General features: G+C 41.0%; 1 protein-coding gene across 1 annotated transcript in view; it reads left to right on the top strand.

Moving 5' to 3' along the window:
• The first annotated feature begins 2,806 nt into the window (after positions 1-2,806).
• LOC103370207 (potassium voltage-gated channel subfamily H member 2-like) overlaps positions 2,807-18,076 on the top strand; it is a 25,191-nt gene continuing 9,921 nt past the window's right edge. Inside the window, exons 1-8 of the mRNA XM_008299177.1 lie at positions 2,807-2,845; positions 3,766-3,945; positions 5,153-5,256; positions 5,474-5,612; positions 9,385-9,539; positions 9,793-9,887; positions 10,658-10,798; positions 14,695-14,894. Coding sequence (XP_008297399.1) covers positions 2,807-2,845; positions 3,766-3,945; positions 5,153-5,256; positions 5,474-5,612; positions 9,385-9,539; positions 9,793-9,887; positions 10,658-10,798; positions 14,695-14,894 — 1,053 coding nt within the window. The remainder of the gene's footprint in view (positions 2,846-3,765; positions 3,946-5,152; positions 5,257-5,473; positions 5,613-9,384; positions 9,540-9,792; positions 9,888-10,657; positions 10,799-14,694; positions 14,895-18,076) is intronic.

The following is an 18,076-nucleotide window of genomic DNA, read 5'->3' as shown; positions in this document are numbered from 1 at the left end:
ACCTGATTCAAATGATCAGGATTGTTATCAGGCTTCTGCAGAGCTTGAGGATGAGCTGATCATTTGAATCAGGTGTGTGTCTGTCGCCCTCAAGGACCAGGATTGCCCACCCCTGTACTAAACTGAAGTGAAAGGACAATCTAAATTGTAACTCCTCCGTCATAGTGCAGGGACACAGTGGTTTGGTTTGTATGGGCTGCTGCTACTCCGTCGGCCTGTTGGTGTACAGTTCTTACATGTCCTGTATGTCCATGTGCTCTGCTGGCTGATGAAGGCAGTTCATATAAAGAGAACCAAGAATACACTCAAATTAACTGATAAATAAAGTTTGATAATTGCCAAGAAACGTATCTCTACGAGCAGCATACGAGGACAAGAGTAATTTTATCTAAGAGCAGCTTGCACAAAGAAATGCATAGGTAACTGGAAATAAAACATTTCAAAGAGCCATGACTCTGAAGAGCTGGCTTTGATATGAAACAGCTGGCTCAGTTACAGAGAGGATGAACACTGAAATATTTCTCGCTCATTTTTAATAAATCAAGCACATTTTATGTTGCCAAATGTTGTTATATATCAAAGCAACTCTTGAGGAAATACAGAAAGAATCAGGGAGATCAGATCGTCACATGCCAGATGTTTTAGGGATGGTTTAGTCATAATCTCATGAGTTAAGTCTGCAATGGGGCCACAAAGTAAAGAAGTGATAGTGTAATGGAGAAAGAATCGCAATGAACGCATGCAGGACTAGCGAGAGTTTAAAGAAGGGAGGATGACGAGGAAAAAAGAGAGAGGAAAGGAATGAAAACCTGAGCATTCAAGCTGGAGAAGAAAGGAAGGTGAGACTGGAGGCAGGATGAATGGTAATAGGTAACAGGATGAATGAAAAGTGACTGGACTGCTGGCTATGAGGAAGAAGAGAGAAGGAGGTGGAGAGGTGGAGCGAGGATTGCTGGATGGATGACAGAGCCACGGCGGGGAGAAAAAGATGAAATTAGAAAATAGAAAGATTTAACAGGTCAAGGAGAGAGCAGGAAGAAACAGGAACAAGAAAAGGTGGAGGAAAGAGTAATGAAAGCTAAATGGAGTGAATCAGAAAAAAATACCGAGGTAAGATGAGGTGAAGTGAGAATGGTGACATCAGGGAATACGGGACTCTGACTCAGAGAAGCTTCTTTTTTGCTGTTCTACTATAGGTTTGGTTTTACTTGTTTTGATCTGATTCCTGTTTGGTGCCATTGTTAAACCCTGCGCACTCTCTGGAGGTTGTGTTGGAAGTCACTCGGTCTGCTGCACTTGTCACTGCCTCCCTGGCCAAACATAGTTCAGCTCTACCTGCATACAAATGTTTCTTGTGGAAGGCTTTCCCTGTTGCAGCAATGTTGAGCTCCAACCCAAGAGCACCTATTGGAAAAAATCACACAATGCTTCTGTAGAATAGTGGGCAAGTGAAATGGAAAGTAGTATATACCAACAGTAGACAATGATATCAGCACCTGAATGTACAGACCTAAACAATACTTGCTCTGTACTCACAAGCATGAGTAAACAAATAAGGTGTTTTAAAGCAGTGACACTTAGCATAGAGATACAACAACCAAAGACTTTTCTCCTGAAGATTTCCCAAGTCAACCACCTAAACTACATTACAAATACAAAATATACGGAAAACTTCTGTCAGTGACATTGCTATTTTATCTGACTTATAAAGTGATGGCGTCTCTTTTACGCTGATGTTTCACAGCTTCACATACCCACCATAATGATGAAGAAAAAAACCTCCTGACAGTCTTGATTCAGCTCAGGATTCAACCTGAAGACGGCCACAATGCGGCGACACAAGACTGACTCGCATCTCACCCGCCTGAACTGAAGAAACGTCCACAGTGTGACTTGCTGTTAAATCCTGATCGATCCTGTATATGCATAATTAGTGAAGTTATTTCTGTTGCTCCACACACTGATGCGTGCAACCCTCTCTCTCTTCATGTTTGTTTTATTTTTAAATTTTTTGAGATGCTCCTATGGATCCTGCTGCTGTCTGATGCTGCAGGTCTTTAATAATAGACAAACAGCTGGAAGCAACGATTTAAACTTCTGCTCCTGTTTATGTTTTGTCAAAACATGGATTAAATTTCTTTTTAGCGAGTCTCACTAATCTGACCTGTCGCTGGCTTTGTTTTTATTTTTGTTTTATTTTATGGACATTTAGTAAATGTAAAACGAGAAAGTTGTTTTGTGACAGCACAGTGCAAAAAGTGACAGAGAAGTGTTATGATGTCCGACCGAGTAAAACCACTGTAACGGCTCATGGTAAAGTTACCAGGTTTCTCATTCAGACACAAATGTTCAGATGCTGTCATACTGTCTGAAAGAGCCCTTTGTTTCACTGCAAAAAAAAAAGTACAGAGGAAAAACATGCACAATAAGGAGGGCTATGCATAATCAGTGCTACTGTATAAAACCCACACTGTTCATCTGATGTTGATGTAGACAAAATCTAACCAAAGTCAGCACTTTGTCCTCACACTTGTGATTTTATGATGCGTTTAAGTGCAGCAGTGACACAAGACAGATGTGTTATACTTTCTGACTACGCTGGAAATTGCATCTTATCTTTGTAAAGCGCATAATGTTCCTATTTATAAGACAGAGAGGTGATTATGCACCTCTAGGCCGTAGTTGTTGGTGTTGCCTTGGATTACATCATGTTGTAAGGTGTCCGTGACAAGGCATGAGCAAGCCACCTTCACTGGAATGCTTTTCTGTATTCAGCCTCCTAATGTTGGTTGGTATATAGGCCCGCATGGCCTGCTGTCTGTGTGAGGACAGCACACCGCTGAAAGTCAGTCAAAACTCACTTCTGCATTTGTCATTTGCTCTGTGTTGTTTCTGCCCTTGCTTTCAGCACGTCAGCCGAGCTTCTGCAGTTCACTGTGTGATTCTATTAGGCAGAGACACAAGGCAGGCTGTGCTAATGCGTCTTTATACTGATTCATTCCTGCTCTCATCCAGGGCGAGCGAGCGCAGTGCAGACGGTCGAATACATTACTGCAAGCAAAGCTACTTAGAACTGCACCATAATACCCGAGATTTCATTCCTGGTGTGTGTTTTTGTGGCGAGAGGGAAGACGGAGAAGAAAGATCTGCGTGTGCGTGTTTGTAGTTTGGAATTTTATGCGTATGTGCGGTTCCCTGTCACTTGTCACTTTGGAGTCAAAGCACTCGTGTCAGAGCCACTGGTACAGAAAAATGTGACTGGAATCACGGCTGTGGAGGGTGTGTGTGTCTGTGTGTGTGTGTGTGCGATTACTGTAAGAGTTCCTGTGCTTATATCTATGCATTGCTGTGGGTTTATGTGTGTGTGGGACACATGCTGCCTGGGAGGGTAACCTTAAGAGGGTCACTGCCTTCAGAACAGTTCTCATCATCTTTAGTGGACACTGCCTCTATTGCTGTAATTGCAAAACATCGTTGTTGTAGCTACTGAGGGCACATTATACATTTAGCTGAAGTCTGTGTATATTTCACTGAGCCTGTATATGTTCTCAGGGTGTATGCAAAACTGTGTGTTTGCATAGTTTGCATGTTTGTCATATTCTATCACACGCTTGTTTTATGTAGACAGTCCTGTGGTGATATAGTCTCTTTATAGTCTTTTTTTTCCCTCCCTGCTTCCTCAGCCTTTCATCCTCGTCTGCCTCTCCTCCCTTAGTTCTGTTATTCAGCATCTGATCGCTCCTCTGTCCTCCTCTCTCTACCCAGGTGCTGTCTCTGGGTGCAGATGTGTTGCCAGAGTACAAGCTCCAGGCTCCTCGCATCCACAAGTGGACGGTGTTGCACTACAGCCCCTTCAAGGCGGTGTGGGACTGGCTCATTCTGCTGCTGGTCATCTACACCGCCATCCTGACGCCCTACTCAGCCGCATTCCTCCTCAATGACCAGGTGGGATCACGTCTTAGGACAGAATCGTTATTCAAATTTCTGCCAAGTTATTTAAAATGCCCACTTACAGACCACGAAATCACCTCAAAGGGCTTTGCATATGTCTAACATATCATTTGTAGACCTGACTTTAGGGTCAGATAAAGGAAACACATCCTGTCACCGTTATTATGAAGCACATGTAAGAAGTATCGTTTAGTACTTTAACCATCTGAACCCCAAAACCTGGCAGCAGCTTTGGAAGTCATGTTATCTTCAAAAAAATCAAACAATCAAATAATTCACCATTTGTCAGAGCCAGAAATGTTCAACTTTCCAACAGTCCTGAAACAAATCAAAGCCATTAATGACTCAACTGTGACCTAGATCAGATCAGATTAGATTAGATAGAAGTTTATTGATCCCTTTGGTAGGGTACCTCAGGGAAAAAAATCTAAGAATTTTTAGCTAAACTGGGCTGAACTGCAAGCTGTGTTTAGAGACAAGAGAAGTTTGTAAGCAAATAAAAAATGGAAGTATATGATATCTGTAGAATGTATTTTTTTTACAGTGTTAGTCATACTTTTGGGCATTTTGAAAAATATTGTACGTGTTAATTCCAGGTTTGTAAATGAAGTAATCAAGGAATTCAACTTTAGTTTAGTTTTAATATATTTCTGACAATATAACTGCACAAATAACATTATTATTACATCACTAATCCTAGCCGTGGTTGTGCTGTTTCCATGTTAATGAAGGACTTTATATTGCAGTGAAATATGAGCCAACAGTCAATAAAAATGTGACAGGCGCAAAAAAAACAGAGAAAATTCTTGGACCTATTCTTTACCCTAACAATCAAAACTAAGTGCAGTTCCTAATGTGAGCATGTGATTTTAGTTAGGGAATGTCTGTTGGCAAAAAGCTATAAAAAGAGTAATATAGATCAGTATAGATCAGTGTAAAGGTAAAGGAACGTCTGCCAGGCAGTTGTTTCCTCCTGATTCGTGTGCTGAAGCCGTGTAGCTTCTCCTCACGCTCCGATCCTGCTGAATGCACTGTTTTTGTGTCACTTCCTCGTGTTTTGTCTACATACGTATGCAAAGTCTCCTAAAACTCTTAATGCTAATCCGTTTGAAAGACGCGTTCTATTTTTAGAGCATTACATTATAACTCCCCTCTCCTATCCACCCCTGTTCTCTCTCTGTGCTTTCTATACTGCTCTCAGGAAGAGGTAGCCATGCAGAGGTGTGGCTACTCCTGCTCTCCTCTCAACGTGGTGGACCTCATAGTGGACATCATGTTCATTATCGACATCCTCATAAACTTCAGGTGTGTTTGTTGTACTAGAAACAGCTGCAGCAGTAGTTAGATTTGGTCATAGTAAATAAATAAAAAAATGCTTCAAGTTTAATTCCCAAATCTAGTGCTGGTTGTAAATTAAGAAATAGTAAATGGTACCAAGTAGTTTTAGTGGTTGTGTCAAAAATATTAAAACAACAACTATGAGTTCCAGTAGGTTTGATATGATCTGCACTCTTTCTCTCAGGACAACATATGTGAACTCTAACGATGAAGTGGTGAGCCACCCGGTGCGCATCGCCGTCCACTATTTCAAAGGCTGGTTCCTCATCGACATGGTGGCTGCTATTCCCTTTGACCTGCTCATCTACCGCAACGGAGAGGAGGTATGTCACCGTGGAGAGAGGGAGGGAGGGCTGGCTGTTTATCTGCTGCAGAGAAGGCATGAGGGAGGGCGAGACGGAGAGAGCAAGACAAGTGGTAGTGAGATGGAGGGATAAGAAGAACAAGAGACAAATGCTGCATTGACATCGTGTCTGCCATCTCTGCTGGTGTTTTTATCTAATAGAATAAAGTGGAGATAACAAGCAGAAAGATAAAAAGGAAAAGGAGGAGGGGCACTGGGAGGTGGAGGGATGGGGAATAAAAAAAAAAAGAGAGAGAGAGGCAGAGGTGGTTTAGTTTTTGTTTCATAATTTAATTGTCTCCGTAGGGAAGCTGATTTGTAGTCAGCCGTGGTGGAGCATCAAAATAAAATGTGTCTACCGTACATATCACAAGGCAGCGTACACGATGCAGTTCATTAGGCAGGTAATAGGAGAAAATAACCAAAAAATGTGATAACTGATGACTTTTTGATGTCTTTTATGAAGGGAAAATGCCAAACAGCTTCTCTGAGTGAGTGAGTTGGTGCTTTGTCTGGTTAAAGTTCTTGTAAGTTTAGAACCTTTGAGCGTAAGAGTTCTGGCATGTTGCAGAAAAAAAAAAAGATAAGTTACAGGTAAAAAGTTTGTTCTGTTTACTTATTGTTATAACATAAAATGTTTCACAGTACAACATGAAATTGCACTAGTTCCAAGAATGGATGCGTTCAGAAAAATGGATAAAACTGACACGATTTAAGTTGTGCTTCATGCTTGGGTTGAGACATGATGAGTCCAGTGGATCGTATTTTGATCAGTCATGTTTTCATGGAGCCTTCGGTGTCCCGCCAGCTGATCAATGAGAAATGAGGCTCATTCTTAGTCCTGCACAGCTCTGTGCATTTTAATATCCTTCTTGTTTTTGCATACTAATCACAACATCCTCCAACGTAACAGCAGCATCTGTTCTACACACACTGCTTCCTCATTCCAACATGAGTTTCTTGTTATACCGCTATGAAATGTTTCATGTTTTTACAAGATAAATAACATATTGTTGTAGCAGTTAACGTTTTACATTAGAACATTGCACTGGCTGGTTTTTCTGTGTCTGTGTGGCAGCAGTACACGACTTTACCTTCTACTCTATTTTCCAGTGACGATTTTTTTCCCCCAGATTCATTATTTCTTTATAACTTCCTTGAAAGTTTCATAGAAAAGAAAAAGCGTTTCCAGACAGTTGACTAGCTTGCAGTAAATGGACATTTCAGACACTTTTGAATTTCTGGTGCATGTAGAGTCACAAAGTAGCTCTAGAACATGAAGCTGTGGAGTTGTTATCATGACTGTTTGTGTTCCATTTTGAAACTCAGGTGACCGTTCCTCCCACACTGTGAGGTTCACTTTGGGGCACCAAAAGGATGCATTTTAGGACTGTTGTCACTTTCAGACTGGCCCCTAATGTAATAAATACACCCGGCATCAACATAAACCAAGATGCATGAGATCTCGGAGTGATTTTTATCTCGGCTTTTAATTCCAAGGCTCCTGTGTTGGGTGTCACAAGAGCAGCTTTTTATCATTTGAAGAACATCTCCATAGTGAAGCTTTTTTCTCTGTGAGCAGAGAGACTAATGCTGGCTTTTATAACTCACAGCCTCGACTGCTGTAATGCTCTCCTTTGAGAACACAATACATCAGCTACTCTCTATTCAAAATCCTGCTGCATGAGGGCTGAATAAAACCAAACAGAGAGCACACACTCTGCCGGTATTAAAATGTTTACACTGGTTACCTGTTAGTCCTCCCATAGATTTTGATGTTCTATTTTCATTTTATAAGGCACAACAGGTCCTGCCTCTCAGAAATGATATTGGTCTATGACCCATCAAGGCCTCTCGAATCCTCTGGTTCTTTTCTTTTAGCTGTTCCACAGAGCAGAACAGAAACATCTGCTGCTGCTGCTGCTCTCAGCCATTACGCTCCAAGCAGCCAGAACAGCTTTCCAGACAATATGAGAGGAAACTATTGATATTTTTAACCTAAACTCAAACTGTTAGATAAATGTATTGTTTATACTTCTTTTTTCTTCTCTTTTTTTTCTCTCCACATTTTTATTATTTTAGTTAATTTTCTTTTCACTACTGATGATTATTATTTATCCCACTCTTGGTTATTTTAATAGCATTTCGCTGTTTTACTTTATCATGTAATATTTCATCATTTAGTTGTTTTTATTACTTGCATTGCTGTTTATTCATTTACATCATGTCATCCCTTAGTTAGTACTTTGAATTGCATTTTATTTATTTAAAAGGTTCTGTAATATTATACTTTGGTTGGTTAATTAATACATGGGCTCTAAATATAAAATGTAAAGTGATTTCAGGAGCAGCTCATAATTGTTTTGTAGTAATTGTAGGCAAAGGGAGCATTTTTCAGAAAGTAAAACTTCATTTAAATCCAAGTAAATATTCATTAATTAAATTAAAACTTTGCTTTTAGATATAAACTGGAATATGAATGCTGAATAAAATGTTTTTTTCATTGCCCATTTTGCTGACTCAAGCTTTGGGGTATTATTCTAGTAGTTCAGCATTAAACTTGCATTAGGTTGGGGAAGTAACATGAGACTGATTCTGTAAGTCTCTTGTGTTGCTCAAGCTTTAAAAATGCCAGATCCTACATTTTGCATATTCTCACAGATAGCTATTACAGACCCTGAAAACTCCTCTGTTCAAAAAGTCAGGCTGAAGTTCTGGTCACATTATGTAGGAGATTTTATTTCAACTTCAGAAAGCCGCAGAGGACATCATACAACTGCAAAGCACTTCTCATGTATGCAATCTGCAGTGTGTCAGTCAGTAATGACAAAACTGTCTGGATTCTAATGCAGAGAGAAGCATGCAGCCGCACAGATCAGTATATTTCAGTCCAATAGTGGAAGACGCGGGACTTACTGAGGATCTGTGGTTTGCCAAATGATTGAAGAGTGAAGAAACGTAGGTGTTCGTTTGAGACTTTAAGAAAGTGGGAGGTGGGTGTCTGGAGAAAGAGGTGGGAGTTAGAGGAAGACAGAAGGAAAGGAATGAGTGAGTTGCACTGTAGCCTGCTGGAGCCTGCCGAGGATACTTCCCACATATAGAGGAGGAACACCACCGAGGCACAGGTTGATAGAGTCACTCCACACAACAGCTTGGGTAGAAGTGATTCCATTGACAGAGTAAGTGATGCCTGAAGTGCACCTATTAGTAATGGGAGCATGTCATCGATGTTGATTATGCCACCAACCAAGCTAAAAAAAAACACAACATTCAAAGACTGGCCAGGGAGAGTTTGCCAAAGGTTCACTTCATTGATGCTGTCCGGAGGAGGCCACTGAGCCAAGAAAGTGGAGGTTTTCCTCAATAGACAAGTATTATTTACTGTGTGGACACACTCGCACAAACACACTGGCAGAGCAGGACCAGGCACTCTGCCAACGCAGTAATCGGCTTGTTATTTATTTGTTGTATGGACACGAAGGGGGCCAGCTGAATACAAGTAGAAAGGAGAGGGAGTCGACAGCCCACGGTAATGAATGGGAGTCAGGATTTACCACCTCCTCAACGGTGAATCACATCGGGACAAGGCCACTGCTGCACCACCTGTATGTGCAAATGTGAGCGTGTGTGTGTGTGTGTGTGTGTGTGTGACAGGACGACAGCAGGTGGGAGCACTGTGAGGAGATATCAGAGCCAAGAGACTTTGTTTCTGCCGTGCTTAACATTATCTCCTTCTCTCCCACTCTCATCAGACCACCACTCTGATTGGTCTGCTGAAAACTGCTCGTCTGCTGCGGTTGGTGCGGGTGGCCAGGAAGTTGGACCGCTACTCGGAGTACGGCGCAGCTGTCCTCTTCCTTCTCATGTGCACCTTCGCTCTCATCGCTCACTGGCTGGCCTGCATCTGGTACTGTCTGATGAATCAGATGAAATTCAGACAGAAATATGATACGAAATAACCCGTCTCTGTCTGCACACCCAGTGTTATATAGACTGTAGGGTTGCCAGAAATGAGAAGTCTGTCATGTCCAATGTGTCTCACTCTGAGTTGGTTCTGTTCTGATCACAAAGTAAAGGAAATAAGTTTGAGTTTTGTTTGTTAAAATGAATATTGAAATATAGCAAAATCAGATCATATTTGTCTTTTATTTTTTTTCCAGGTACGCAATCGGTAGCGTAGAGAGGAACGGTTCGATAGGCTGGCTCCACACCCTGGGGGACCAGCTAGGAAAACATTTCAACGATTCTATTCCAGGTACGAAGCACCGACATAATACCACTGATTAGCTTCATTATAGCCACAATAGGGGTGGCTAGGCAGAATTTTTTTGGCATCATTGGGCAAAAATTTCACTGACTTTTCAGCATATTGTAATTCAGGTGATCAGAAAGGAAACGAGACTTCATACCTTCGCCTCTGTTTGCAGGCTTTAGAAACAGAGGCAAAGAAGAAACTAGATTGTTAACCAATCACAGGGCTTTTCACAGATCAGATGAGATAGCAACGAAGTCTGTACTGGGATCATAATGTTGGGATGGAATAGGTTAGACACAAGACTTCAGCTCAGGAGACCAGAGTTTGAATCCCAGCAGAATCCACAAATGAATGTTGGCTTTTGGCTTAACTTTCTTTGCACATTTTAATTGCAGACTCATGTGATAGGAGGAGCTTAGAACAGAGGAGAGGACAGAGCTGCAGGAGGAGGGCTGCATATTTTAAAATTTTAATGTTCTTGTTTGTTTGCTTTTGATGTTTGTTTTCCAGATTTCTTGGTACTGCAGCTTTAATAGAAAAGGCATAATTCTCCTCAAGCAGACACACTTTGTACTTTTTGATTTGACTCTATTGTGAAGTTCGGTGAAAGTTAAGAGACAGAATGTCAACCTGCCAGAGAATGATAACCATACAGCGCCACTTATGAATTTAAAATGAAATCAAGTGCCAACTTAATGGATGTTGAACTGATTGCATTAGGGACTGTTGTTATGATGTATATAATGCCTCTTTGTACACTTCCACTCCAGGTTCAGGACCTTCCATCAAAGACAAGTATGTCACCGCTCTGTACTTCACCTTCAGCAGTCTGACCAGTGTGGGCTTTGGAAATGTGTCCCCCAACACCAACTCTGAGAAGATCTTCTCCATTTGTGTCATGCTCATTGGATGTAAGTATTGATATGATGGTAAAGGTAACTACTTGGGCCTCAGACCTGGAAGAAAGGCAGACAGTATATTAAATGCAGTCTGCGGCACAAACCACTAAACTCTGGCAATGTGTCCTGAAAGTACCCACTGGAGACACTGCTCATAATGGGACTGGAGGCTTAAAAGAGAGATGAATGTGTATTCACCCCGGTTTGGCAGGAAAACCACAAAATGAGAGTCATTTGCAGTTGTTTGAAGAGGATAAAACTCTTGTCCTGCTTTTAGGGCTTATTAAAAAAGATATGATCACATCCAACATCACTTGCAGTAAAGGCAAGAGGAGATATCGGTGCTCTTGATCACTTATTGTACAATGGAAACAGGTGAGTTGTGGTGAGATGAGAGGGACTAGACTTCGTTTAAGATATTACTGAGCTTCAGTCAGGACATTCCACAATAACATAACGTGTGGAAGCAATATTAGATCATCGTTCAGCCCTTGTCTATATGGAGTTTTTGCGTGCTGTATATTATGACCGAAATAATGAGTCAAAACCATGGCTGAGCATTTCTACCTTGAAACTGTAGTGTACTGATGACAGTCCCAAAAACAGTGATTCAGATTTCCAAGGTTTCATATCCAACAAACTTGTGTATCATTATTATATTATCCTCTACAGTGTAGAGTTACATCTGAGTCGTTTTAAGGCAGGAAAGGATTATTATTTCTAAATACAGTCGTGACTCGATGAGCGGACCCTTAACAATCTGAAAACCTTGCTATCCGACAGGTTTTTAGGAAAAACGAACAGAACCCATGAAAAACAGCCTTAACATATCGACAGTTTTGGATTCCGACTCCGACATGACATTTTATGTCACAAATCATGATAACGGCGTATTATCTGACTGAACAATCCGACAGATTGTCTACATTCAGACTGCAGAACTTAATGCTCAATTCCGATTTTTTTGTGAAATCCGATTTTTTGGCGAGTTCGTTCACATTTCCAATTAAACGCAACTTGTATGTGATCTGCTGTGTGAACTTCATACGACACTAAAGTGTCCCGCATGCGCAGAAGAGGACACAACAATGTCACACGCAGCGAGCAGCTCAGTGTTTACGGAAGTAACACGGATGGTAACGGTGGAGCGAATCTGCCACTCCCCCCCAAAAATTGGATTTGGATCACTTCAGCCTGCTGTCTGAACCTATTTATCTTTGATGTCAACCGACGGGCTCATGCACAATCGCACCGGTTAATTAGACGTGAAATCCAGCGATGCGTAGTGTTCTAACAATACACTAGTCATTTAACAACTATAAACAATTAATATTAACATCAAGTCATCCTCCCTCCTTGTATCTCGTCCTCCGTCTTGACTATCCGATAGCCTTGCTATCCGACATAAAACAAGGTTTTACATTTAGTGTCCTGTCATTGAGTCATGACTGTATGTAACGTTGATATACAGAGAAGACTTTTTAGGGGTTAAACCAGTGACCAGAGAGAGAGGCTTAATTAGAAACATCAACACAGATTGTAATATCCCTTCTCATGCTTTTAACCCCCCTCCTCCCCGCAGAGTAATTACATCTGGAGGCAGAGCCCGACGCTTCACTAATCAGCCAAACCATAGGATGACTAATGGATATGACATTTTAAAGCAGTTTTTTGTCTAAACAGTAATCAGAATCTTGCCACGAGATGTTTATTGTTGATAATTTACTATATTAGGCCTTAAAGTACGTATACTAAATGAAATGGAGTGGCACCGCTAACCACAGGAACTGATGACAGTCATTTTATCTTGACCTCATGAAGTTACTTTTCACAACCATAAAGCATGTGTATTTCTGTATAGCTACACTAAAACAAACATCGAATCAAAAGCTTGCATTATTCAATAAGGCCAATTCTGTTTTGGTTTTTATTTTTGTGTGTGTTTCTCCTCCAGGCTCTTTGGTATTTGCTTGACCAGAAAATCACCCAGGAGTAGTAAAATGACCATTATTGATGCGCAATCATCTGTTGCTTTAAATAGAAGTGCTCTATGAAATCACAATGAGCCCTATTAAACTTATTCAGCCAGAGTCAGAGATCTATCGTGTCCCTTGTGACACTCATGTGCTAACATACAAATACACATTCACACGCAGCGTTTTCATTTGGTGATGGGGACAGTGATGGGAGCTGACAGAGGGTGAGAGGTTAGCAGGATCCAACATGACAACAGGACAAAACAGTGAGGCTCATGAAGGATGCAACACAAAACACTCTGTCCTCTACAGACAAAACCCTTTTAGATCAAACCTCTGATGTATCCTCTTCTCCAGAGGATTGTCCTTGTACAAAACGTCTTGTGTTAGCTGATTCAGTTCACATGAGTCATGCAAGAAAATTTTTTCCTCATATTTAGATGTTTTACATAAAACTGGAAGTCCACGATTGATCCAAACATGTGATGTAAGTCGTGTAAAACAAGTGAAGGTATGAATGAATGTGTAATCAGGTTGCTGTTGCTATCTTTTTTGTTTAACTTGAAGTTTAACTTTCAAACTTTTGCTGTCTATAAAATCCTATAATATCAATGCCAATGCCAATGTCACTTTTTAAAGTCTATCTTAAAAGAGTTATTGGTCCTGCCTATACTGGCTGTTAGGAGATCTCTTCCAATTTCAATTTAAGAAATGTCAGACAAAATCTGTCACCCTTGTTCTGCCAAAAAATGTATTGTAAAGTTCAGCCAAAGCTAATTTAGTGCAGTGCAGACTCTCAGAGGTAGTTCATTCCACAGTTTTGGAGGCATAACTCCAACTGCACTGTCAACTTTGGTTACTTATGCAGACTCTAAACCCTTAAGCCCATTCAGACATGGGATATGTAACATTGCTGCTTCATCTGTCTGTTGAAATGACAGTGTTCTGTCATTTAGACGTAGGTCACTTTGATGTTAATGTTTCTCACAGCTTTATTCAGTCATACCCACCCCAGTGACAGAGAGAGCACGCTATGACAGACTGGACGGCACATCAATTAATGCTTAACTGAGCTTCAGTTCCTGTCAATGTCTTGTTCAAAATTGGATTCCATTTATTACTGCTGAGTCTTCTTAATCTGACAGGTTACAGACTCTTTATTACACTGAAGTTGTATTTTTATGGACATTTCAGTTTGTAGTAAATATGAAATTGTAGAGCGAGGTGAATGAGAAAGGTTTTTGATGATGGCAGCAAACTGTGTCTTTTGCTCTCTGAGATGTTTTTGCACCAAAAATGGTGCTGAAATTGGAAATAGCCCTCCCAAGTTGCTTCACACAGCTGGTGCATCACTTACTTGCTCATGCAACTGCATGCAGTCCAGACTTGTGCCATGTTCAAAGTGGTACAGTGTTACTAAGACTGACCTCTTAAGATTGTTGTCACAACTTTTACAAAGAAGTAACCAGAGTACAGGGACATGAAGCTGACAGTCAGATACTTTCAAATGAAAGAAAAGGAATGCATGTCTGAAAGGAACATGAGTGAAGACACTTATAATGTTTTCATCTTTAGGTGCAAATGTCACCAATTCATTCCTACAACTCTAATGAATGCTAATGGAGCTCAGTTATTCACCATTCTTGTTCCGTCAGCTGTCTGAGCTCCCTGTTTCTCACTTCTTGTCTTCGTTAGGTCTTTTGCTTGCCTTCAACACTTCTCCACTCACACCAAACAGTGTCAAGGTTCAAACTATATGTGTTTTCAGATAAAAAAAAACAGTCTCTCAGAGATGTGTCAGGTCATATCAATGTATGAATGCCCTTGTGTGTCTATGCTGGTTTTGTAGACGCTTTTCACTTGTTCCTTCATTTGTTCATTCCTTCTCTTGTTTCCTCCTTCTACTAACGCTGAAAATCCTCCCACCTCCAGCCCTGATGTATGCCAGTATCTTTGGGAACGTGTCAGCCATCATCCAGAGGCTCTACTCGGGGACAGCCCGCTACCACACCCAGATGCTGAGAGTCAGAGAGTTCATCCGCTTCCACCAGATCCCCAACCCGCTCCGGCAGAGGCTGGAGGAGTATTTCCAGCACGCCTGGTCCTACACCAACGGGATCGACATGAATGCTGTGAGTACTGAGCCTTGTGCATCCAAACCGTGTGTGCGTACACCTAGTCTGTTGATGTCAATGATTGAGTGTGTGCACACACAACGGCTAGAGGAGTGTTTTGAGCCTGCGTTGTACGTTAATAGGATGAGTGGAAGACTTCTCAGTCTCAGCATGCATGGTCCGACACCATCAGAGAAAATAGGAATGATGTGAGTATCAGAAATATTATGCACACACACACACACATGTGCAAATACAAAACTATTTGCAGCATGCATGGACCTACGTCGGTTTGTTCACATGCATGAACACTAATCTACTCTTTCTTACATGTCCCCAAACTTAACAGACATGGTTATTTGCACACTATTAAAGCATAGGCACGAAACATGCATGGGTTGTGAGAGACTGATTTAAATGTGCTGACTGCCTGAATAAGAGAATTTATTTAAAAGCACTTGTGCTTTCACACTGAAACTCAGACACCCACAGGCACACTGAGTCACACCTGTCAATGGACACAAACACACCATGCAGTGCTTTCTACATGCCTGTTATGTACAGTTGACCTCAGCCTGAACTCTGTGAGTCACAGCGTATAGGACGGTGCTCTTTAAACACACTCAAACACACAGGCAGAGTCCCGGTCACATCTTCTCTTTCTCTGTACCAGTGTTATGAGTGCTCTGACTCAGATGTGACATGCATGTAGCCGTGCACTCTTACACAGGTGGAAACGCAAACATGTCGAAGACTTGAGAGCTGCTGACACAAGCACTTCATTCGGTGCTTGAGTAAGTGCCGGTCATCTTTATTGTTATTTATAACACAATATGTACAGCATATATGAGCAAACATATGGAATTACAGGTGTTTAAGCTGTATAGGTAATTGATTTTAAAGTCATGTGTTCAGTATATACAAGCTGATTGAGGATTATTGGTATTTAGTCCCTGTTTTGTAAGCTGTCCTATGATCTCAGCTCGAAAAAGTACACTTTATTATAAATATATCTGCTCCTAACTTCAAGAAGCATCCAAATTCTGCCAGTCGGAGCATAATCAACAGCTTATTACTGTCTGTGAAGCCCTACACAAGCACAAAAGAACTCTGTTTGGGTGCCAACACAATATTCCATCACTGAAATCCTGCTCCATTTCAGTGTAATAAGTGAGCCATTGAAGTAGAGAGGAAACAAATTTGCGAAGCATCCGTGGTAACTTGTTTTCCAGCGTCAGCCCCCTCCTCTTGCCACATTACGCCGCTCTCTTAAAGACTCAGCAAAGTGTGGGGTAGTGTGCAGACTGGATTAGAAATGTTTACTGAAATGATTATTGTGATTGTGTTGAGGAGACCTTGTCTGTCTGTCTTCACAACTGATTCAATCAGCTGCGACCTCTTTCATTCATGAAGACTGGAGGGAATAACAATGCAGCTCTGATGAGAAAATGAAAGCTCAGGAGTATTGTGATTTCTGTTGGCAAAGACAAAGACATCCGTTGTATCTACGTGCTCTGAGGTTGCTCTTTTGCTGCAGAAATGTGTGAATATGTGGAACTTCTGCAGACACTTGCAGAGATCAATAACATACAAAATGAAAATCATTTCTTTCTTCGCAGGGTATTGTGTTATTGACTTTGCCTGCAGAAGCATATCCGCAGCATAAAGTGGCTCTCAGATTTGCTCTGGTTGGTGGATGCACAGACATTTAGAGAGGGATCTAATTGAAATGTTCTGGTGTACATAGTAAAACCTTTGAATACATTTCTGCTCCACTTGAAGTTCATATTTGGTCTCGTGGTTATAATGTTGGTTTAGGATATTACCGTGAGAGAAATGCATGCTGTTTGTTTTGGGATAGGACAAACTTTTTAGATAGAGGAAGCAAGGATAGTTGTTCATGCAGCATCCATTATAACAAATGGCTCTTTTTATGTTACTGTTGCAGTTTTTTGTTTGTTCCTCTGCCCTCCTTAGATAAGACTAAGAGGGCAGTTTTCAGATATAGGCTAAACACTGTTTTTGTACACAATGGGTGCAAGTCTGTTACACTTATGCACTTGTTTAGTCAGTTCCTGACCTCAAACAAACTTGTTTGCACTGAGCTGGGCAGGGAGGCGCAGTTGAAGCTGTGTTTGTGCTGATTGGGTGGCACAGTATCATTTTGATGTGAAATTGCATTTGCATCAAAACCCGCTCAGGCTGCTTATTGAAAACACAGATGCAGGAACATTTGGATTGCTTTTTTTTTTTTTTAGTAGCAGAAGCACACACATACATAGAAATATCTCCAAAATCAATGTTTTATCCATGTTTAGTTTAGAATGGAACTGTAATTAGTGTTTTGTTTTGTTTTTCTAATGACCAGAAATAAAAAAAAGGGAGCTGTGTCATCACATATAAACATTATTTAGCAAAGCTCTACATCAAAATATTGTTTTTGTTATGTGTAGTTGTAGTTGTGGCTTCCATGTAATCATTTACACCACACACTGATCCATCCTTTTTGATGCAAACAAATCACACATTTGAAAACAAGTTCACACAGCAAGGTCATTTTTTTCTTCTTTTTCTATCTCCTGCAGGGGTCCATTGTGCAAACCTGAACCTGCACCTGAACCAATTATCCGTAAATCAAATCCAAGCCTGACCCGTTAATATAACAGCTGACCCACCCTGTGATTAAATATAGCCTCAGAGCTGCTGCTGGGGAGTGAAGGCTGAGGGCACAGGATTCTGTCCGGGTGCATAATAGCAGGAATTTCTGAATAAATGATCAAGAAAAAATAAAACTTGACTCATATTGCAGATGGTTGAAGCAGAAACTTCTTCCATGTTTCCAGTGAATTTTGTTCACCTGTGTTAGCAGCAACTTCGCATACAGCTGACACAACATGACTAGCATTATTAATGACTTTTTTCTCTTTTTTTGCATTTGCCCTGCAGAGCTCTAAGAAGCTAAAGCCTTGCTGGCACCTCTGTGATGTAGTACTTTCATTTTGTCATGTTTTGAGCTTAACCTAACATGCTAAAATGTGTTAACTAGCACTAAACACACGGTACAGCTGAGGTTGATGGGGTGTCATTAGTATTGTGTACAAGTAGTAGCCACTTTTCAGCAGAGTAATGGTTCCATTCACCCAGAAAATGTCATTCAAATTTGTCTCAAAATACCCCAGAATTGTTCATTTCCCCCATGA

The sequence above is a fragment of the Stegastes partitus genome, unplaced genomic scaffold (genome assembly GCF_000690725.1).
Source record: "Stegastes partitus isolate 25-593 unplaced genomic scaffold, Stegastes_partitus-1.0.2 Scaffold1387, whole genome shotgun sequence".
NCBI classification, from domain to species: domain Eukaryota; kingdom Metazoa; phylum Chordata; class Actinopteri; family Pomacentridae; genus Stegastes; species Stegastes partitus.
The sequence above is the reverse complement of the archived record's forward strand: the minus strand, read 5'-3'. Positions and strand labels throughout refer to the sequence as shown.